This window comes from Pantherophis guttatus, chromosome 2, assembly GCF_059756535.1.
Source record: "Pantherophis guttatus breed Tessera chromosome 2, ASM5975653v1, whole genome shotgun sequence".
In the NCBI taxonomy this organism is placed as follows: Eukaryota; Metazoa; Chordata; class Lepidosauria; order Squamata; family Colubridae; genus Pantherophis; species Pantherophis guttatus.
Genome location: NC_142064.1, coordinates 238,572,424 through 238,596,812, shown reverse-complemented (window position 1 = coordinate 238,596,812; position 24,389 = coordinate 238,572,424). Strand labels below are relative to the sequence as shown.

The following is a 24,389-nucleotide window of genomic DNA, read 5'->3' as shown; positions in this document are numbered from 1 at the left end:
CTATGCTCAGATATTCCTTTAGGGCTGTATAAATAGAGTATATCTTTAATTTCCTTCCATTTGATCAAGCCCTTTTTACTCACTAAAAATATTTTAATTGCTAAACTTTATTGCTCTTGTCTATTTTTAGCGATATAATTATGAGAAAGGGGCCAACAGCAAAATGCAGTGATGCTTTCCTTTTACCCTTCTTGCCAAAAAATCAGGTATGCGTGTTGACGTTGACCACTTGGCAGATTTGCGTAGTAACTAATGCAAAATCACCATGACTTTGGCAACGCTATAGGAGCAATCTTTATATAAGAGGGAACAATTTCTCTAGTGTTTGCTACAAAACCGCTTTTCATCATTGCCATATGTGAATTGTTCCAACTAGGCCTCTCATTTAACAGAGAGAGAGAGAGAGAGAGGAAGAGAGAGAGAGAGATAAAAAGATAAAACAGTCTGTGTAGAGTGTTGGCAAGACAAGCAAATCGGGTACATTTTGTTGAAATCCACAATTTTATGTTTCAAATCTGTTTACAACTGAAATGACCAAAATATTTCACAATGATAAATGATTTAGCTGAAGGAATTGTATGCAATTCACTTAACCACAATCCGGAACGATTGCACTTCCATTGTGAATCACATGGACCAAATGATTGCCATTTCTGTCACCCCTGTGGGGAGGCGGAAGTGGTGGAAAACTGTGATTGAGTTTAGACTAGTATTTCTCAACTGTGGCAATTTTGATTGGGTGCTCCCTAAAGTTGGCTGAAAGATAGATGGCTACATAAAGGTTTCAAACAACGTAAATAATATTTAATAAGATGTGTGGATTTCAATTCCCAGACATTTGGGGAGTTCTGGGAGTCGAAGTCCACACATCTTAAAGTTGCCAAGATTCAGCAACATTAATTTAACATGATCAGGGCTGCTGTGAGACCTCCAGACAATGTACGATAGCCATGCACCTACTTTATAAAGTGTACTTTTATGTTGGAAGACATCCCTTCAAGTTATATCCAAGTCAAAAGCAAAGAATCATAACAAAAGAGAATAGAACCCATCAACTTTACATCCCGAGATGTGCTGAATATTATTTAATGTATAGTAGTTAACAGGAATTGGGTTTTAGCAGACATTGACTGGTCTTTGATGAACATAGAATAATAGAGTTGGAAAAGACCTTGGAGGTCTTCTAGTCCAAACCCCTGCTCAAGCAGGAGACCTTATACCATTTCAGATAAATGGTTGTCCAGTCTCTTTGAAAGCCTCCAGTGATGGAGTACCCACAATATCTAAGGCAAACTGTTCCATTGGTTGATTGCTCTCATCGTTAGGAAGTGTCTCCTTAGTCCTTGTTTGCTTCTCTCCTCTGTTAGTTTCCATCTATTGTTTCTTGTCTTACCTTTTGGTGCTTTGGAAGATAGTTTGACTCCCTCTTCTTTGTAGGAGCTCCTCGGATATTGGGACATTGCTTTCATGTCTCCCCTAGTCCTTCTTTTCATTAAACTAGACATACCTAATTCAGTGGTGGGTTTCAACTGGTGTTACAACCGGTTCGCTTCGCGCACACGCTTTGTGCGCGCTTCAAACCGGGGCGAACCGATAGAAACCCACCACTGACCTAATTCCTGTAACTGTTCTTCATATGTTATAGCCTCATATGAGGATTGGATCTGGTTGGCAGTTAAATTGGAGATAACCAGAGATTCCAGGGAAGACTGGGAGATTAAAAAAAACCAAAACAATCCTCCTCTCCAAAATCACCACCAGTGATAGAAAACAATGACTAACCACTTCTGTATTTTTACCAAGAAAGATATCAGTGGTGGGATTCAAATTTTTTTAGTACCATTTCTGTGGGCGTGGCTTGGTGGGTGTGGCAGGGGAAGGATACTGTAAAATCTCCAATCCCACCCCACTCCAGGGCAAGGATACTGTAAAATCTCCATTCCCTCCCCACTCCAGGGGAAGGTTACTGCAAAATCCCCATTTCCTCCTGATCAGCTGGGACTCGGGAGGCAGAGAATAGATGGGGGCGGGGCCAGTCAGAGGTGGTATTTACTGGTTCTCTGAACTACTCAAAATTTCCGCTACCGGTTCTCCAGAACTGGTCAGAACCTGCTGAATACCACCTCTGATGTATATGGCCTCTCTCATTACAGTTTGCCCTCTCATGGCTATTGATCAAGATAACCTGACTTGAAATAACACAAATCTGGAATAGCAAAGGATGGCTATGGAAACCCCCAATGGAGAAATAGAGGATGAAATTTAGGAAGGACCCAACCTTAGTGGTCAAGATGGTTAAAAGCGGCAAACTGGGAAGTTTGGACTTTGACTTGTACGTTTCCAGGAATGTCACCTTATAATAAGCAGGATTAGCTCATCTAGTTGTGTTTCCTTTCTGGTTTACCCAGGAGGGCTAACAAATTTACGAAGAAAAGTTAAGCCTTTTGTTCCCCATTTTAATCTTCATGATTGAACCTGCTCTCCTTGTCCGACACGGGCAATTTCTTTCTAAAAACAACACAGAGATCTAATCGTAGATTGTCTAGCACAGTGATCGGCAAACCATGGCTCACGAGCCACATGCGGCTCTTTGGCCCCTTGAGTGTGGCTCTTCCACAAAATACTGAAAAGTCCACAAAGTGCTGAAAAGTCCTTCAGCCGGTGAGAAGAAAGTTGCGCATGCGCGAAGATGGCGGCAGTGACCAGAAGGTCTTTTCGGGGCTGTGCGCCAGTGGCTGGCTAGAAAGATCAAAAGGCGCGGAGCAGCCTTTAATTAGTTAAAGGAAACAAACCACTGAGGGAAGGAGCCCACTGAAGCTGCCGGTGTTGCAGCCGCCCCCCCCCCTCCCCGCAGTTTGGAGCTCCAAGCGGAAGAAGTCCTCAGCTGTTGCAAAGAAGCGGCAGCTCTGGGTGAGCCATGCCCGCTTCTTTCTCTTTGAGAGCTGCTTTGCAAACAAGGTGCAAAGCAGCTCTCAAAGAGAACAAAGTGGGCGTGGCGCACCCAGAGCTGCCGCTTCTTTGCAACAGCCGAGGACAGAAGAGTTCGCTGAGGAGTGACGTCAGCAAGGAAGGCGGCTGGGTCGGAGGGAGGCATAGCCAAGCTCTCTGGGATGGGTAAACAAGTGTGGGGAGGTGAACAGGAGCGGACTTGGCCCTCCGCGTGTTGCATCCCCCTCCCCCTACTTTTTAATTGTAGTTAAAAAGAACTAATTAAGTTAATAACAATGCACCTACCTATATAGTTTAAGTTTAAAAAATTTGGTTCTCAAAAGAAATTTCAGTCGTTGTACTGTTGATATTTGGCTCTGTTGACTAATGAGTTTGCCGATCACTGGTCTAGCAACATAGCAAGTTACACTTTATTTATAATTTTATTTATTTATTTATAATTAAATTTATATACTGCCCTACTCCCGAAGTACTCAGGGCGGTGAACAGCCAAAAAAGTAAAACGGTTAAAAACCGTTATGATTGACAAGCTTTCATTCAAAAATTTGTGTCATCCTGTTCTTGTGAATTTTGTTGCAGTTTAAGAATTTCACTGGCTTTAAGAGTCCCCTCGCATTCAAAATCCAAGTGAATGGATTAATTTTGACTGAACTGGAGAAAGAACTTTATATTTGATCTCCTGAGACTAATTATAGCCTCCATGTAGACATTTCCATTATTGTACTGTGCCATATATTTCAATGTGTTGTAAACATGATATGGCTAAAAAGGACATTTTATGAAAAGCTTCGGGAAAGGCAACTCGAGGTTGTGATGTACAAGCTCCTAAAAGGAAAGGCACATTTGAAAGATAAGTGTAATGCAGGCAGGTCTGCAAAGGCATACTGTATACAAACTGCTGAATAAGGAAGCTGGTATTATTTTTGGTTTAAGGATAGCTGGAAAATCTGACTCTTTCAACATGTTCCTACAATTCAAGGAACAAGGCTTTAGCTGCAGTTGTAGCTTTCATTTGTCCTGATCAAGAACTTTTGAAAAGTATGCCTTTGAACTTTGTGACACCATTGTTTTCTTTATTTTTTTTAAACTGGGTGACATTCCTCTTCTTTGGTTGTCTTCTTTTAAAATAAAAACTAGGATCTATGTGTAAAGATTCATTGTAAAAGACACACTCTCTAAACAGCTTCTTTTGCAGTTAGATTCCTGTCGTCCCACCCCACCATTTATTTATTTATTCATGTAATTTGTTTATTTACTAAGGCTAGCTAAACCACCATTAAAACCAATGCCAGCTAATGATATTGGGGAAAAAATATGAAACTATAAATATAGGAGAGATTTATTAGCAAAAGCATAATACAAAGTAAAAGTTAGATTATTTGTGCATCAGATTAGAAAATATTATGTATTAGAGTTTTGGAAAAGGAAAACTACAATAAAAATTATTAAAAAAAAGAAAAAATATTAATAAAACTTTGCCAAGTCTGTCTTTTGAGGCAGGGAATTCCAAAATTAGAAAAGTTTTTCTCTCATCCCCTTGAACTGTCTCTCCATCACATTTCGGATATGGAAAAGGGCCTTTACATCAGATCTTAGGGAACAAGAAGATTTGGCACAAAAAGAGTCAGTCCCAGGATTGATTGATATTTATTTATTGGTTTTCTACACCTGTGCATCTTGTAAAAGTAACTCTGGATATCCAATATTGTTATGTTGGGCGAGTGAGGAGCCAGGAGCCAGGTCTGTGCGAACAACAGCAGCTCTTTATTTCACAGTGACAAATCCAGCAAAGATCCCAGTTCACAGCTCCCTTTATATAGTTTCTTGGCTAGGGGGTTGTCCAATCAACATTGAGGATTTTTCCGCTTAATTTCCCCTCCAAAAGTGAATACATAACAAATATAATTAAACATCAATATATTGTAATAACAAATAACAGAAATAATAAATTGTACGTTTTATCATTTCTTAGTTGACAAGGCAGGTGTCGTTTATTTGTATTTCTATTTAACACAGTATTATTATTTATAGTATTTATTTATTTAGCATGTGGCATAGAGTACATGGATGACAATAATATATATATATATTACTGGTAGCATTTCACCCCTGGCATACACGTACTGTATGATGGAAGATAGTCAATTTTGTACAGCATGAGGAATTCAAGAAGTTATATATAAATTAAAGGTTACATTTTGAAAGATGTTAATTCATGAGAATGAAATAAATATCTAGGCCATTTATCCAATTAAGCACAGTATGAGTTGGAGAAAATCTGCTTTTCTTCCTGCATAAGCTCTCTGGTCACTATATGATCCAGTATCTGAAAAGGAGCACCACATATTCAGGAGAGGATGCTCTGCCCTATTTAAACAAAGGGTCTTGGACATGACATGCAAGGTGCCGTGCATTCTTTGTAGTTATTTAATATCATCAATCAATGCTATTCCTTATAACAGTTCGACAGTTCCTTTGAAATCCCAGTGGGAAATACGAGCATTCCACCTACCAAAATAGATCTGCTAGGCCTCCTTCTCGGTAATGCTTTTTTCAGTCTATCTATGACCCTCTGAAGTGCTGATTAGTGATTCATATCAGTGTTGTTAATGATTGCAAGAATAACCTAGATTCAATAATCTGCAAATCAAGTACCCATCAATATAGCATTAGACGAACTCCCATAAAACACAGTGAGATCCATGGAACGGTGATTAAAACATGTTTAATGCTTAACTGAGCTGCATGGAAGTGTTGGATTACCATAAATTAAACTTTAAGCATGATTTGTAGGGAACAAAAAGTGTCTTTAATAAGAATCAAGAAATTATGGCCATTATCTTTTTTTCACTCCTGTACATATTTAGGGTGAACCTATATATTCAATTCATGGGATATGAATTGAAACACCCGGGATTCAGATATTTACATCAAATGGTTTCTCCTGGGTCTGTTTTGGAAAAATACGTGGAGAAAGTGAGGCTAAAGGGGCCAGTCGACTAAATCTATTATAAAACTTATTATATAGGTAGTCCTCGACTTACAACCACAATTGATTTATGTTGTTAAGTGAGACACTTGTTAAGTGAGTTTTGCCCGATTTTACAACCTTTCTTGCCACAGTTGTTAAGGGAATCACTGCCATTGATAAGTTAGCAATCTTGTTGTTAAGTGAACCTGACTTCTCCATTGGCCTTGACCATCAAAAGGTTGCAAAAGGTGATCACATGACCTTGGGACACAGCAACGGTCATAAGTATGAATCAGTTGCCAAGCATCTGAATTTTGATCACATGATCATGATCATGAAGATGCTGCAAAAACTGGTGATAACTCACTTTTTTCAGTGCCGTTGTAACTTTGAACGGTCACTAAATAAAAGTCAAGGACTACCTGTATGCTGGTCAAGTTGTTTTCTTTCTCCCTTCCCCAAAGCCTTATTTCAATCTGCTCAAATACATACCCTGTCAATGCTGCTGGAGATATGTAAGTATAGGATAGATATACATATAGGAATCTGTGTTGCAGAAGCTAAAGAGAGCAAAACAGACAGGTGAATTTGTGCTTTACCTTCAGCTAAATTGTGGATGTCTCGACACCTCTACAATTCTTCCTTCCTTCCTTCTTTCCTTCCTTCCTTCCTTCCTTCCTTCCTTCCTTCCTTCCTTCCTTCCTTCCTTCCTTCCTTCCTCCTTTCTTCCTTTCTCTCTTTCTTTCTTCCTTTTTCTCTCTCTCTCTTTTCTTTCTTTCTTTCCATCCTTCCTTCCTTCCCTCCCTCCCTCCCTCCTCCTTCCTTCCTTCCTTCCTCCTTTCCTCCTTTCTCTCTTTCTTTCTTCCTTTTTCTCTCTTTTCTTTCTTTCTTTCTTTCTTTCTTTCTTTCTTTCCATCCTTCCTTCCTTTCCTCCCTCCCTCTTCCTTCCTTCCTTCCTTCCTTTTTCTCTCTCTCTCTTTTCTTTCTTTCCATCCTTCCTTCCTACCTTCCTTCCTTCCTTTCCTCCCTCCTTCCTTCCTTCCTTCCTTCCTTCCTTCCTTCCTTCCTTCCTCCTTTCTTCCTTTCTCTCTTTCTTTCTTCCTTTTTCTCTCTCTCTCTTTTCTTTCTTTCTTTCCATCCTTCCTTCCTTCCCTCCCTCCCTCCTCCTTCCTTCCTCCTTTCCTCCTTTCTCTCTTTCTTTCTTCCTTTTTCTCTCTCTTTTCTTTCTTTCTTTCTTCCCATCCTTCCTTCCTTTCCTCCCTCCCTCTTCCTTCCTTCCTTCCTTCCTTCCTTTTTCTCTCTCTCTCTTTTCTTTCTTTCTTTCTTTCCATCCTTCCTTGCTTCCTTCCTTCCTTCCTTTCCTCCCTCCCTCCCTCCCTCCTTCCTTCCTTCCTCTCTCTCTCTCGTTCTTTCTTTTTTTCTTTCTCTCTCTCTCTTTTCTTTCTTTCCATCCATCCATCCTTCCTTCCTTTCCTTCCTTTCCTCCCTCCCTCCCTCCCTCCCTCCCTCCCTCCCTTCCTTCCTTCCTTCCTTCCTTCCTTCCTTCCTTCCTCTCTCTCTCTCTCTTTCTTTTTTTCTTTCTCTCTCTCTCTCTCTTTTCTTTCTTTCTTTCTTTCCTTCCTTCCTTCCTTCCTTCCTTCCTTCCTTCCTTCCTTCCTTCCTTCCTTCCTTCCTTCCTTCCTTCCTTCCTTCCTTCCTCCCTCCCTCCCACTTCTGCTTCCAACAAACTCTTTTCTGTCCCCTTGACAGGTAGGTGCTGGATTAAACAGGTCTGCTAATGCAGGGACACTAAGGAATCCTGGGCTCTGTTGGGATTGGAGTTGCCAAGGCCTTTATCAAGAGCCACCCCTAGTGACACAACCAGTGCCAGGATTTGCTTTGACTTTGACTCTTCTCCAAGGGCTTTGCAGAGCACCTTTAAGCAGGAAGGGAGCAAAGATGGAAGCTCTTAGGATTCCGGTGCTCATGCCTTGCTCCTTTGAAAGCCACTACCTGTAAGTGACACTTCCGAAGGGGTGTGGGGGTGGGGAGTGGAGGACAAGAGCCCCTTTGTTGAAAAGGGATTTCCTTAAAAAGGAACAGCAGACTGAACTGAGGCTTTTTAGCTTCTTACTATCGGAGAAGGTACAGCAGCTGCTGGGGCTGCCCGGATAAGATAAAGATAGCAATGGAAATGTGAAAAGCAGATAAGGGACATATCTGCGCTGTGGCAACATGTTCATTGTTGTTGTTACAGGAGCTAGAATTTACAGTTGAGATGAAACACAGCATTTTGGATTTAAACTTCTTGCCGATTGGAAAACCGTGTAGCATTTTTCTCAAGGCACAGCTTTTGTATAGAATTTGGGTTCCTGTTGGAAGAAAGAGATTCCTTTTCTGTTCGAAGGAATGAGCCAGACAAGTTAGGTCCATTCTTAATTTCCGATATTTGTCACTCTATTTGGGAGGCGTTGTTATACTTTTTGCAATTCTCGTGGTATCCACGCAGTTAGCTCGTCTGCTATCGCAACAATTCACAGAAAATTTTAAAATGTCCTACCGAGTGGTGAAAACATAACCAAGAGTCTAAGACAGGTAGTCCTTGACTTACAACCATTCATTTAGTGACCTCTTGCAGTTAAAACAGCACCGAAAAAAGTAACTTATGACCGATTCTTGCAACTTAAGACTGTTGCAGCATCCCCAGGGGCATGTCATCAAAATTTGGGCGCTTGGCAACCAGCGTGTAGTTATGACATTTGTAGAGTTCCCAGGGTCACATGATCGCCATGTGCGACCTTCTCAGCCACCTTCCAACAAGCAAAGTCAATGAGAGAACCTGGATTCACTTAACAACTGTGTATGATTTGATTAAAACTGCAGTGATTCGTTTAGCCATCGTGGCAAAAAAGGTTGCAAAATCGGGCATGACTCTTAACAAATTGCCTTGCTTAGCAACAGAAATTCTGACCCCCTATTGTGGTCATATGTTGACTACAATACATCTAGTCCTCCATTTACAACAGTTTGTTTAGTGACCGTTCGAAGTTACGAATACACTGAAAAATGCGACTTATGACCATTTTTCACAATTGCAACCTTTGCAGCAATTCCCTAATCCTGTGATCGAAATTCAGATGCTTGGCAATTGGTTCATATTTATGACCATTACTCTGTCCCCAAGGTCATGCAATCCCTTTTTGTGATCTTCTAACAAACACAGTCAATAGGGAAACTGCATTCACTAAACAACTGGGTTACGAACTTATCAACTGCATTGATTCACTTAACAACTGTGGCAAGTAAATAAAATGGGGCAAAACTCACTTAACAAACGTCACATTTAACAACATAAATTTTGTGGCCCTAAAACGAGGATTACTTGTAGTTTTTCCAACAAACAAACTTCATGAAAAATGTTAATAATTTAAAATAATAAAATGTGTTAATCAAAGCAACCCTACACTTAATTTAGATGCATCTAAAGGGTGGAGGAATCTGAAATATGGCTTGCCATTAATTTTGCACCCAGGACTACACTCTGAATTGGTTATTTTGTACAAAGAAAAAAAATAAGGATAAAGGAGTTCCTACATAGCAACTCTAAAAAGAATACTGTGGAAGTTTCAGACCGGTGGCTATGAACTTGATTTGCCTCTAGGACTTTCCAGGGCAGTACTAGCCATTAAGTCTTCTGCAGAATGTCTTTTTTTTTTTTTTAAACTGACCTGTTGCATCTCTACTTCATTACCTGGTAAAAGATTTCCAACTAAGCTTTGTGTCCCTGTAAGCGAATTAAGCATTCAGGCCAATCAACTTAAAGCATTTTACTGAACTGCAACTCATGCAAAAAGAAGGGGGGGGGTGAGGAGAACCACCACCGTCTACCTCCAGAGCTTAATAATTATTTAGTGAATGTTCTTGGGCCACGAGAGAGCCTCTCATTAGATTAACAAAAACACTGCGGCTGAGTGGCTTGAGAAAGTATAGGCATGGAATGGAAAAATACTAAACGGGGTACAGGATGGTCTAATTTTTCACCCCCCGACGGATCTTGTGGGTGGCATTTTGCGAATCTAAATCTGGAACGCCATCTGAATATATGTACATGGGCGTGTGAACTCTCCGGCCAAATTTATTCAGAGAATCCTGTGGAAGGCTTCTGAAATTCAGCCATCTTCAGATACATTGGAAAATGTCTTGCGTCATTTCAGCAGCATAACTAGATGGTACTGGCCACGTTGATGAGGTGACGATGAGGAGAATGATCCCCATATTTAGGGGATATTTAGAACACAGCATATTTAGAACACAGAATAAAATATTAGAAAAATATTTCATTATATCCTGCCTTTTTCAAAGAGCAAAGATGGCTTTCGTGGGGGTAGGGAGCTCACCCAATGTTGATCTCGAAAAGGCAGCTTTAAGGTAAATTGGTCTGAGAGAGTTATTGGAGTTCAGGTCCAGGTGCAGTCGGCTTGAACCTGGATCTCCCAAGGTTGCTCACATCTATTAACCTTGTGGAAGGTTGTACAGAAGAAACAGTGATTTTAACATATATCTAGATTTTAACATTACAAGATATAGTTGGTGAAAATCGATCTTGGGTACAACCTTTTCTACCCTGGAGACTATTATGTGATTTGCGATGGTGTACAAAGATACAGGTATTCCTTGACTTACAACCATTTGTTTAGTGATAGTTCAAAGTTACTGTTGTGGCCCGCTGGCGGCCAGCAGAGCTGGCTGCAGAGTCAGACAATGAGTAGGTTGGGGAGGAATATGGGCCGGTCCTGGGGGCTAGGGAAAGCTTCGGTGAAAGCTCTGTGTCAGAGGCAGAGAGGGAGCTAGACAGCAGTGAGGCAGAGGAACAGCTGGAGCCTGTTCCCAGTGTGCGCATACGCAGAGCTGTCAGAAGACAAGAACAACTCAGAAAGCAGGGTCGACTTGGGAGTAAAGCCACACCTTGGAGGTATTTGGCCCCTCCCAAAGGAAACAAAAGAGGAGCGAACGGGGAGTGGGCTTTTGCAGGAAACAATCCATTCGTTCCATAACTCTGAAAGACTCTGCCACGTTTTGCCTTGTGCTGCGTTTGGAAACAAGTTACGTGGTAGCTTGCCAAGTGAGATAAGGTGTGTTGATAAATATTCCTCTGAAAGACTGTTTGGACAGGCCTTGCTGACAGTGAATGAAAGTAATTCACAGTCATGTAAATAAAAGAGATTTTGCCGGGACCAAGACTCTGCTTCCTGCTTTTTAAGGAAGCGTAGGTCAGAACAGTTACAATGGCACTGAAAAGAGTAACCTATGACTGTTTTTCATACTTACAACCATTGAAGCATTCCCATTGGTCACATGATTAACATTTGGCTGCTTGGCAGCTGGCATATACTGTATTTATAACAGATGTACTGTCCCATGGTCAAGTGATCATCATTTGTAACATTCCAGCTGGTTTCTGACAAGCAAAGTCAGAAGCCTGAGTGGCGCAGCAGACTAATGCTACTGTTAAAGGTAGTATTTAGCTTCCAGCTGCCTGCAATTACTGCGAGTTCAATTCTCACCATGCTCAAGGTTGACTCAGCTTTCCATCCTTTCTAAGGTAGGTAAAATGAGGACCCGGTTTGTGGGGGCAATAAGCTGACTTTGTATAAAATATACAAAAGTATAAAGGCTATTGCTTAATGCCTTGTAAGCCGCCCTGAGTCTCCGGAGAAGGGCGGCATATAAATTAAAATAAATTTTAAAAAAGGTCAGATTTGTTTAATGACCAAATAATTCAATTAACGACTGCAGTGATTCACTGAACAACTGTGGCAAGAAAGTTTGTAAAATGGAGAAAAACTCACTTAACAACTGTTTCACTTAGCAGCAGAGGTTTTGGGCTTCATTGAAGTCAAGGACTACCAGTATATAAATATAGATGTAAAATAAAGAGTTGAAACTCTGTATGATTTCGCATTTTTCAAAGTTTACATTCTTGTGATGGAACAATCTTGGATACCGGTTGAAGTATCAGTGATAATTATATTTCTAACAATTTTTGTAAGTGTAATTTTTGGCTAGACAAAATACCTCAGGCCTGAGTTTAGATACTAAATCTAAGTTTAGAATAATGTTGTCCACAAAAAATATTAAAATGGCTACCAATCATGATAATATCCCATTTGGCTATTAAAGCTTTTAATTTTAAAGTTAGAAACTCAGACTAATGATGTGCTTTCTGTCAATCACTAAAACATGCAAAACGGATTATCAGGCAAGTCCTGTCACAAGATATGCAAGGATTGGGGTTCAGGGGATAAGTGAAAGATTCGCAAGATCTTTAGGACTAAGGAGACAATTTGGGCAGTATAAAGAAAAATGAGAGTTCAGGCCTTAACAATGGAGTTTAGTACTGAGACAAGTGATTCCTAGATTAGCTTCTAGTTAATAGCAGAGGTTAGTCAAGTAGAGAACAAGGAATACTGTCACAAAGAGTAGGCATGAAAAAATGATTAGAAACTTTTTTCTGAAATCAAGGACAGTTTGGGAAAAGATCCAAATTCTGTGTGCAAGACGAATCAAGACAGTCATAGTAGAATCAGAATTGTAGAATTGGCCACCAAAAATAAGCTAATAGATCATTGACTGCTTATCTTAATATCAAAGCAAACAAAAAATATCCCTGTGATTTGCTATAATGATAAGCGTCATTCACTTAAGGTCCAGTATGGCCAACAGAAGCAAGTCAATGGCTTGTAAAGCAAAATTTTACAAAATCCACATCACTGAGATTTAAATAGTGGAAGAAAGCATGTGTTTCTCTTTAATTCACTTCCCAAGTAAATCATCTAGCTACTATGTAGTTAATTTATTTCATCACTCAACATTTCAGAGCACAAGAATTGGGGAGTAGTGAAGCAAACTAATCCTACAATCTACAAGGAATTCATTTCTCATCTTCGGTGTTAACGAAGATAATTTAACAATGAATGAATACGGTGTTCAGTCACAGCACTATGCATTATATTCAGATGTAACTAAATTTAATGTCAAGTTGATGACCTTATTATCTGGTCTTAGGGGAATGATTTGCTTTTAACCCCAGTGCCCAGATTTTCAATTTGGCAGCTATTTAAAAATTATTAGGGCAAATAAGTGTCTTGCTAGCATACATTGGAACATAAATATAGCAATTTATCTGTTTTGGATATGTTAAAATAAGTCATACTGAAGAAATTCTGCATAAGGAACAGTATTAGGGAAATTTATATAATATGTTTGGAAAATTTAATGTTGAAAACTATTTTTCATAGATTTTATGACAAATGCACAATATGCAGTTGAAAATGAAAACTCTACATATAAGGAAATCATGAAAGGCAAAACAGACCTTTTAAACATCAATTGAAATTTCATTAGATCAGAATACACCAGTCTAGTGTAGATCGTTTCACATTTTTCATTTAGTATTTTTAAAAATATTTAATTAAATAATAAATAAAATGCATTTTTATATAGCTACAGTAAGTTGGGAACTTACTGTTTCCTAATTTACGGACTCCTTATGCTCTCTGAGCTTAGTTGTTTGCTTGCAGATGTTTCATTATTGGACTAGGTAACATTATCAATGCTCATCTAGACACTGATAATGTTACCTAGTTGGGTAATGAAATGTCTGAAGGCAAACAACCAAACTCAGAAAGTATCAAGGACTCCATAGTTCAACCCTGAGCTACATACAGTATATTCTTTTCTACTGCTTTCTAGTTTCTTTAGTTTATGCTCAAGACATTTTTGTACTGTGAACCAGTGGTGGGTTTCAAATTTTTTTACTACCGGCTCTGTGGGCGTGGCTTGGTGGGCTTGGTGGGCGTGGCGTGGCTTGGTGAGCATGGCATGGCATGGCATGGCTTGGTGGGCGTGGCAGGGAAAGAAATTTTTTTGGCAGAAATTTTTACTGTAAAATCTCCATTCCCACCCCACTGCAGGGGAAGGATACTGCAAAATCCCCATTTCCTCCTGATCAGCTGAGACTTGGGAGGCAGAGAATAAATGGGGGTGGAGCCAGTCAGTATTTTTACTACCGGTTCTCCAAACTATTCAAAATTTCCGCTACCGGTTCTCTAGAACTGGTCAGAACCTGCTGAAACCCACCTCTGCTGTGAACCAAACTTTCCAAAAACAAAACCTATGGAATTAAAATAGACCATGATTTTGGCATCTATTTGTCACATAATAGTTATCCATGATGTTCAATCAATATGTAAAAACAATACAGCATATTTATTATTAGGTCCTTGGCAGAGCAAGGAAAATTATTTTCAAGTTTTTTAAAATATAGCTGTAAAACTTGGCAATCAGTGGAATGATTAATCCAATATCACTTGATAACTCCCAGTAAAATATGTATTGGATTAGAAGGTGAGAAAAATGCAGCTTGATTTGTTACGATATGCAGAATCATTGATTAAATTCAATCACTATGCTTTTTTAAATCTGCTATTACATTTTACCGTATTATATTTTATAGGTCATTTAATGTTTTGTCCAACAGCACACACTAGTGTTGGCACAGGATAAATTCACATGTAGGTTCCAGGTGTTTAAATTACGGTTTGCTATTCATGTGTTTTAAAATAACAAATTTAATACAGATTACAGTTCTGAAATATTTAGTAAACCATGGAAAGATTCAATTGAAACAATAATTTAGTTGTTCATTTCTGCCACCACAAATAATATATGAATATTTTACTTGGTGAAAGACATTACACTTTCATTTCAAAAATAAACAAATAGCAATCTGAGATTTTTTTAAAAAGCTGCCTGCAATTTTCCATTCATATTTTTGCAACAGGTATATTGAAAAGTAAGGCTTGAACTACAACCTAGGGACTTACTGGAGGATTTACATTTAATCAATGAATTCTGAGAAAATGGTTTCCATTCCTGAGACATACATATAGGCGATTTAGAGATGTAAGTATGTAACAAGAGCGATAAGGAATTGTGAAGAATATTATATAAGTAGTGGCATTTAAATCCACTTTTTTGAAGGCATCAGGCAGGTTAGCCATAGGAGCTATTTTCAGTATATTTTTTCCCAAATTTCAGCGGGAGGAGAGCCTTCACTATTTTGACTTAATCAGAGCAGATTCCTGGTTATTTTCAGGCAGAGAGGAGCAATATTTTCATCAGGGATCTCTGGTGATTTTTTTTATGAATGTGTACTTTGTTTGTTTTTGATCCACTGCTTATTTTTCTGTTACTTGCTTGATGAAATGGGAGCAATTATTTTGGAAACTTAAGCAGTAGATTGAAGATTAGCTCTAGATTGACTGAATATTTTTTAAAAAAAATATTACGACGACAAAAAGGCACATAGCAGACTAATCTTTTTATCCTTTCACATTCCAAGCCTCGGTAATATTTTGGTCAGTGGAAGTGACTACAATAAGCATTTCTGTACTGCAGTTTCACATATTAAAAACAATATAGAATCAGCTCTTTCTTAACTAATTTTTAGCGTTGGCATCCAAGAGAGAAGAATATTTAGACATGTATTAATTGAAAATGAAAACAGGGTTAATGTAAAAACTTTTTTTTACAATTTTTATTTTATTCGAAAGATTAAAATACAAAATCCAAAAGATAAAATATTAAACAGAGAGAAAACAAAACTAGACAAAAATGTGGATTAAAAAAAAAAGACAAAAACACATATTATCCCCCCTCCCCCACTTGTTGAACACTGGCAAATCTATTACAACAATAATAGCATCCTCCCTTGCAAAGCAGGCCCAAAATTTATAAGTGTCTACATATATTTGCAACCCAATTGATTTGTCATACATTACATATATGAAAAAATATACTCAACTCAACTCTCACAATTCTCCACACGTGAAATCCACACATCTTAAAGTTACCAAGGTTGAGAAACTCTCCACTAAGTCACAGGAAGCCAATACTTGAAGGGCTGTCTCAGGGAAGAAGGAGTCGTTTTATTTTCCAGAGCACCGCAAGATAGGACAAGAAGCAATGGGTGGAAGCTAGTCAGAGACAGCTTCAACCTGGAACTAAAGAGAAGCTTCCTGACAATGAGAACAATTAGTAATGGATTAGCTTGCCTCCTGGAGGGTGCGCCATTCCTGGTGGTTTTCAAGAAAAGATTGGACAGCCATTTGTCCAAGATGGTATAAGGCCATGATGGTAAACCTATGGCACACATGCCACAGGTAGCATGCAGCGCCCTCTCTGTGGGCATGCGAGCCATCGCCCCAGTTCAGCTCTGCCGTGCATGCGCGCACGCCTCCCGCTGGCCAGCTGGTCACTGGGTTTCTGCCGCACATATGTGGGGTGTGCATGTGGGGGCCACACATGCATGCGTGGGGGGCAGGGCATGTGCAGGGGGCCTGTGCGTGCATGCATGGGGGCGAGGTGCATGTGGGGGTACAAAGTGTGCATGCGCAGGGGCCACGCACACATTGTATTTTGGGGGTTTGCACACTTTGCACACTCAGTCCAGAAAAGGTTAGCCATCACTGGTATAAGATCTTCTGCCTAGGGCAGAGGTTTTGTCCAGTTTAGGTTAAGTTCTGGAGAGTTTTAAGTTCTGGATCAACAGTGCTACTACATTAAAAGGCTTTATGGCTGGTGCCAGAGACTTTGGTTGATAGAAAAAAAACCCTTTTTTCTCACTATCTTTTAAGCCAGTTTTTAAATCATCAATGCAATCTGATACACAGTGATGTTAACATTCATTTAACTGATTTCTTTGAATTCAGGGGAAGATGTGATAGATAGATGGACAGAGTTATATTGTGTAAGCATGAAGGATTCATTGTAGCATGTCATCTGAACCCAATTGATGTGACTCTGAATTGCCTGCCAAAGAATGCTTCAGATCTTGGTATTTGCTGGAAAATTGAACAGGGACAAGGTATCTTCCATTTCAGTGTGAACACCTCATGAATACAATATTCACACCTTATCAGCAGCTTTCCATCATGTGCCTAAATATAAACAATGTTTTTCTGATGTCAAATTCAGCATCTCTCCGTCTTATCATTCCAAGTCAGCTAAAGATTCACATAACATGTTATAATCAATTTAGTTGCTCATTAATGCCCTTTTTAGATCTATGATTTATATGAATGAGTATCTCTTTGTAAAATACCCATGCATCTTTGTGTATTTAAATCAGTGAATAGTACAAGATATCCTTTGTATGCTTGTATGGTTTTGAAATAATTAAAAAAATCGGTTTAAAGCTTTCACATCTTTGTTTTGTAACTCTCAGAAGCATTTCAAAGGCTGTGTGTGATTGGCTTCACTTCTGCTGAGTTGAAATGATGAGAAGAGGGAAACAAATCACAGATCACAGATCAGGCTGTGATCTGAACTACTGTAGATCCCACAGCAATAAAAACCCCTTCTCTCATTCAAAAGATTTTAAAAAAACAAACAAAAGTGGGAGGAGGGGACGAGTCACCTTCTGTTTTGCTTGCCAGGTCATCTCAAGCTAAAAAAGAAGAGGGAAAGTGATAAAAACTTCATCCTTGATTGAGGAAGAATTTTGAAATGGCTATTCATTCATTAATGCTATTACTTCTAATTTAGACACATAATGATCAACAAAACAAGATTTAAAAATAAACAAATGAAAGAATGAATAAGCTGTATAAAAGAAGCCACATCTGTGAGAATATATAAATGTATTTTTAACTTAAGAAAAGGTACAGACACTTTAAACATACCTGTAACTAATACATCTGTTCAAGAATATATTTGTATAGATCAGGTAATCTCTTAGGAACCAGCATGATGCTTAATTAAAAATGGAGACAATTTGAACTAGCCTATCTTAATTAAAAGATTCTGCAAGATTCTCCTGCTGTTTTGTTCTCCAATATTTTTCTATAATAAATCTTGTGGTTAAGAATAAAAATAGATTTAATTTATTGTGTTGTACCATTTTATCTTTCCAGGGAAAAGTATATGTTACTCTTTTCATTCTTTAAATAATCTTTAATTGATTTTGAAGGACAATTTTTCTAAGTTTCTCTAAATATCCAGCGAAACTAAGTAAATGAATAGTATTGCCATATGAATGAGAAAATGTACAGATTTCATTATAATCACTCCAACATATTCTAGAAAGACTTTGATTAACTTATTGCAACTGTAAGGAACATAGTGTTGCCTATGAATTATTTTCATAATTCTTAATAACACACTTATTTTATACGATATTACATTATTCTTTTATATAATAAAGTGCTCAAGGGATGTTTGGAGGTTTTTGTGTGCGATCACGGCATAATTGTCAATATTGTGTAGAGGGCTTGTGGCATTTTAATATTTGGTGATAAAACTGATAATCATCAGCTTTTTTTATCAGTTTACCACTTACTGTATATAGCTTCCACTGAGGTATATAGCTTCTACTGAGGTTAATTGTCCTATAAAGTGAGGAGAAAGGCTGAGACCACCATGCAAATTTGATATAATACTGCATGAAGACACTGGATAAGGTTATTTTCGATATGTGTGAGGTATCGCCAGTACCCCACATATTCTCAGCTGTACATCTATCTGGACCACTGTCTAATTAAATGATTCTATCAAAGTTCTGTCCCAATGAAAGCAGAGGAACCTAGATGAGGAAGCTCTACCCTGGCAAGATTGGAGTAACTATGGATACAGGTTCTCTCTGGATTCAGAGAATTTCCATCTTGTTCCATCTCTTGTGAATGGGATTGCATTTCTGCAGAAAAAAATATTGCAGAGTTTGGGAGTCTTCCTGGACTCACGACACCTGTAAGAAAAACAAGTGGCAGATGTGTCAGAAAGGATTCTACACAGATTTCTCATGTGTGTCAACTATCCCAAATATGCTTTTTCAAGAGAAAACTGGGCTTTCCAAGTAGCTTCTTCATCTCTGATTGGATGGTGAAGAAGTTGAAGAAGCTTCTTGGATAAGAAGTGAAATGTCTTCAAGGAAAAACCAGAAAGTCCAGTTGCCTCTTGAAAAAGCCCCTTTGGGACAACCATGACCTGGATGACTGAGAATCTCCATAGACATTTGTATCATCTAGTCTGGGAAGGTCAAAAATGATCTTTTCATGCCTTGGATTGTAGATTACTACAATGTAATTTATTGCTCTTGATGACTACTTGGAAGCTTCAGCTGATTCAGAATGTAACAGTAGATGCAGTTATAGGCATCTGTTATTCCATAATACATACGTTTCACAAACTGCACAGGTTACCAATATGTTTGTGCAAGCTCTACTGGTTATCAGGGTTCAGTTCAAGGTACTTGTTATCACTATAAAACCTTACATAGCAAAGCGGTATATACCACTTCACTGTGCTTTATAGCATTGTCTGAGCAGTTTACAGAGTCAGCATATTGCCCCCAACAATCTGGGTCCTCATTTTATCAACCTCGGAGGGATGGAAGGCTGAATCAACCTTGGTTCAGTGAGAATTGAACTGCTGGCAGCTGCCAAACTCCAGGCTGGATAGAGCCAAATTCCTTATATAATGTAAGATCTCATATTTCGGGATTAGAATTTAGTATGATATTTACATTTTTAACCATTATAATTTTCCCCAAGCTATAATTAAGTTGAAAAGGAACAATTGCTGGAGATGATCAAATCAGATGAATCATTGAGCCCTCAAAATTTCTTACATTAGTAGCATAAGAAATCAGATAACCTAGTTACAATTTTCTGTAAGAGTTTTCCTTTTTTTTCCTGTCCTTTTTTTCTAGAGAGATTTTCTGTTTCTTAAATCTTAGATGCGCTGATTTTCCAAAATTGGATATTTAATTCCTTATTCCACGTGTCATGGATGTTACCAATGTTGTAATTTCATCTTATTTTTTTCATTTAATATAAAACAGAATTGTTGGTTTCACTTCAAAGACATGGCATCTCTTAAAGCTGCTGGAATTCCAGATATCTTTGACATTGGATGTTATTTTGTCAGGCATGTTTTAATGATACATACTGCTAATAAAAGTATTCAAATAACATGTTTTTAGAAGCCTATTTCAGCGAAGCATCTGAAATCTTTATTATATGCTAGTTAAGTACATCTCCACAAAGTATGTTTAGTTTGATTCCAGCTGGTTTGAGTTATTTCTCTGGTCCAGTCTCTGTGTTTTAAGCAGGATTTTATAACTCATGTTATTCAATAGCTGAATTCAATAGCTGAATAACAAGACAAACATTCCCATCTAAAATGTTAGGTTGACCCTGTGATACTTTGTAGGGTGTGAGAATTCTTCACTATTAATTGAAAATTTTCCCATTTCTGCTTGAGCATCGCCGTCGGTGACTTCTCTTGAACAGCTAATTAGTCCGATTATTCCACAGATGCATAGGTTTACCACAAAGGTTTTTCTCGTAGTTTATCAAACGGATCATTCTCCTTGGGAATGTTGCAAACTGACAGGCTTGGAATAGTAACACAATCATCATTCTCCATCCCCATCTCACCTCTGTTGGAAGGACGGGAGGAGAGGGGGGAGAATGCAAGGGAATAAATTGTTAGTGGTCTGAAAAATCTGGATTTGATCCATTTGGCAGTTGGGGGTTGGGAAATATCCAAAAATGTGCACCTTTCAAAGTCTGGATTATTGAAATGCCAAATGAACCACTGGATTCAGGTAATAAGCATTCTGGAGAAGATTATAAGAAATAAGCTTCCTTCCCTCTCATTTGCTTCCAGTCAAATTTGTGTGTGTGGGTGTGTTGTGAGATAGATAAATTTGCTACAGTTTTTACTTCCTTGCATTGCTAGTGTTTGAAATGTACATTAAACTCATGATAGTCTTATATAAGCTTTATTGAGACCGTGATCCTTGTTAGATCTACATTGCAACAGTATTGTTTGCTTGTTTATTATTATTTCAGTGGAATTTTCAGTAAGAAAGAACAGTAAAAATGAATTACATAATTCACATTTCTATTCATAATGTTCCTAAAGTAGCTACATAGCTACTACTTATGCTGTGCTATGCTATGCTATGCTATGCTATGCTATGCTATGCTATGCTATGCTATGCTATCCTATCCTATCCTATCCTATCCTATCCTATCCTATCCTATCCTATCCTATCCTATCCCATGTGTTTCTTTAGCCTAATCCCTTATTTAAAATTTCTGTCTTAAACATTAATATGTTTAATATTTTTTTAAAAATATTACATAAAGCAGTCACCCCATTTCCTTCTACACACAACTCCTAACTAACTTCACTGATTACATTTCCGCAATATTAAATTGTTTCAATTTACATACCGTGTTTTCCTGAAAATAAGACCCTGTCTTATATTTTTTGTCATCAAAAAAGGCACCAGGTCTTATTTTCGGTGTGGGTGGGTGTCATCCACTGACTCACCTCACTTTCGCATGTTGCCCCCGGCCTCCTTTTCACTGTCAGAGGCCTTCTTTGACCGGCAAAGCTTTCTTGAAGGCCTCTGCAGCTGATGACAGAGCTCCAGACGGATCCAGAGCTCTGTTATCGGCTACAGAGGACTTCAGGAAAGCCTTGCCGGCTGCAGAAGAAATGGGCCGAAGTGTACAAGGCCTGGCTGCAACTGTCTGAAGGTAAGTAGTAGGGCAACTCCGCACCACATCCCCAACTTAGCTTAATTTTTATCTGTGCACCCAGGAGTGAGTGGGGTTTTAATTAGGGCTTATTTTGGGGGGTAGGGCTTAAATATTGGGCACGTGTAAAAATCAAGCTAGAACTTACTTTCGGGATAGGTCTTATATTCGGGGAAATATGGTATTTTGATATACCCTGTTTCCCCCAAAATAAGACATCCCCTGATAATAAGCCCAATCGGGCTTTTGAGCGCATGGCAATAAGGCCAAGCGCTTATTTCAGGGTTAAAAAAATATAAGACAGGGTCTTATTTTCAGGGAAACACGGAAGTAAATTAAGCAGTCACCAATAGCAATTGATGTGTCTGTTTCACAAATAACTTTTAAATGCTTGAAGGGAAAAAAAACCCCACTTCTTGTTTATCTTGACAAAACTTTGACCCTATCATTGTAATAATTGCAGGATCTGAAACAAAATTCTGCAGGAGATTGTCCAGACAAAGCTGCACTACTTAGGCATTTCACCAGTTTTCTCACAAAATTTTCAGACAGTCATTTTGCCTGAACAGGTAGTCCTTGACTTACAGCAGTTCATTTAGTGCCATCCAAAGTTACAACGGCACTGAAAAAAGTGACTTACGACTGTTTTTCACATTTACAACCTTTGCAGTATCGCCATGGTCACCTGATCAGAATTCAGATGCTTGGCAATTGACTCAGATTTATGATGGTTGCAGTATCCTGGGATTGTGTGATCACCTTTTGCGACCTTCTGATGAGCAAAATCAGTGGGGAAGTCAGATTCACTTAACAACCATGTAACTAATGTAACAACTGCAGTTATTCGCTTAACAACTGTGGCAAGCAAGGTTGTAAAAGGGGCAAGATTCACTTAACAACAGAAAGATTGGGCTCAATTGTCCAAGTCATAAGTCGAGGACTATTTGTTCAGCATACCTGTGTTGTTATAGCAATTCTTTACTTGAGCAGCTGGGGTGATAGCCCAATTGAGCTGGAGTAGAAAATTCCCATTAAGCTAGACCTTTGAATTCAGGTCCTCTCTTAGTACGAAAGCTGTCTGGCTGACTTTGAGACAGTCACTGTCTCTCAGCCCAGATCCCTTTGTTGTGGGAAAAGTAGGAGATAGAAGCGTTATGTGCACCACCTTGAGCTGTGAAAAATAAAGACAGAATAATAATCTAATAATAAATCGATCCAAGGAGTCTGTTATTGAATGGGCATGTAGGCAATTCCATTTTCAGTATAATTACTGGGCCAATATGCATACAAAAACATCAGACATTTTCCCCCTCCAAAAAGAAAAATGGAATAAGAGAATTCTGACGGAAAGAGTAGGGCAGTCAAAGACATCTTCTTTCTCCTTTTCTGAATTAGCAAAGCAGTGCTATATAACGATTGGGGTGCCGATCATTATTTATTTGTCTATTGATCAAATTTATATGCCACTCATCTCAGTAGTCTAAGTGACTCTGGGCGGCTTACAGGGAAATAAAAATATAAACATCAGAACAAGTATAAATATTAAAAAAAATGTAAAAATTACGAGAGTTAAGCGACCTTCGAAGACAAGAATGTAGCTGAACGTTTTTGTGTTAAACAGGGATCAAGCCCAGCAATCTGTAGATTCACACCCCTGACGTGCATTTTTCCAGCCTTGCAAAAGTTTTTGCCTATGTCCTAGCCCCATGCAATGATCCCATCCCAAAGCCTGACTCTTTCAACTCCAGCTAATATTTACTGAGCAGTGATGAGTGTTCTCTGGTGTTTCCCTCAGCAGTTTGGAGCACCCTGGAGCTTCCAAGCCTCCGCTAAGCTCCTCCAATATGACATCACGGATTTTGCTACGACAGCAGCTCATGCGTGAGCAAATGCAGGAACAAGAACGCCGAGAGCAGCGACAGAAGCAGCAGGCAGCTCAGTTCATTCAGCAGAGAGGGGCTGTGAGTCAGACACCTGCCATCAACGTCAGCCACCCCGCCAGCCTTCCTCCTGCGACCCAGGTGCCAATGGAAGTCCTGAAGGTAGGCGACTGGGTGGGCTCGGATTTGAGAAGGTGGTGGAAGTTTGTTTCCATTAGTGCAAAACTTTCCAAAATTGTTTTGTGCAATAATGACGGAGTTTTTTAAAAAAATCTTCTTATCACTTTTGCTCTCCCTGTGCAACTTTCCCAGGAAAAGTTCATTTGACTAGGCAAGGGATGGAGCTGTCTGTTTTTTGTAAGTGAATTTTTTTCCCCAGAAAGATCCTTTTCTTCCCCATTTTCCCAATGGATGTGAAACACGCTCACCATCTTGAAAACTGGTCTCTTATTTTAGACACTTAAAACAATCATCAAAATAGTTTACAAATTCTTTAACTTTGGTGGAATCATCTTTTTTTTTGTTACTGTATAAATATGTGTGCATCTATGTATATACATGCATATATGCACATACTGTATATATGTATGTGCATGTATACCCACCAAAAGCTTTTTTCAAAAACTAATAGAGATCCTGCACAAAGGATTATTTGAGAAAGGTTTATTCTGGAATACAGTCCTTTGCGGTAAACCATTAGTAATCCTGTTTTGCTCAAATGACTTCATTTCTTTTTGTGACCATTCTGTTCCTTTTCCAACTTCCTAATAGTTAGGGAAGTTGTTTTTACAATAGATAGAATATCAGACTTCTTCTCTTCACAGAAACTGAATTAAGCCAATAACATTTCTTAAGCAACTACACTAACAAAAGTAATCCCAAAATTCAAAGGGAAACTGCCATTTTCAACCTTTTGTAATGTTTTACCTGCAACATATACAAACAATGTTTTTCTTTTCTTTTTGTTCTGGAGCTAATGTCATTGTAAACCAACTGTGT

The 24,389-nt window shown here is 38.7% G+C and overlaps 1 protein-coding gene across 5 annotated transcripts in view; it reads left to right on the top strand.

Moving 5' to 3' along the window:
* The window catches only part of MITF (melanocyte inducing transcription factor), a 188,206-nt gene that overhangs the window by 92,166 nt on the left and 71,651 nt on the right, over positions 1-24,389 (top strand). For 2 of the 5 annotated variants that reach the window (XM_087887955.1, XM_034440585.2), the window contains exon 2: positions 23,309-23,552. In XM_087887955.1, coding sequence (XP_087744081.1) covers positions 23,309-23,552 — 244 coding nt within the window. Of the gene's footprint in view, positions 1-7,855; positions 7,915-23,305; positions 23,553-24,389 lie in introns of those variants that run through there. The other 3 variants (XM_034440588.2, XM_034440584.2, XM_034440586.2) reach the window with 2 other exon arrangements.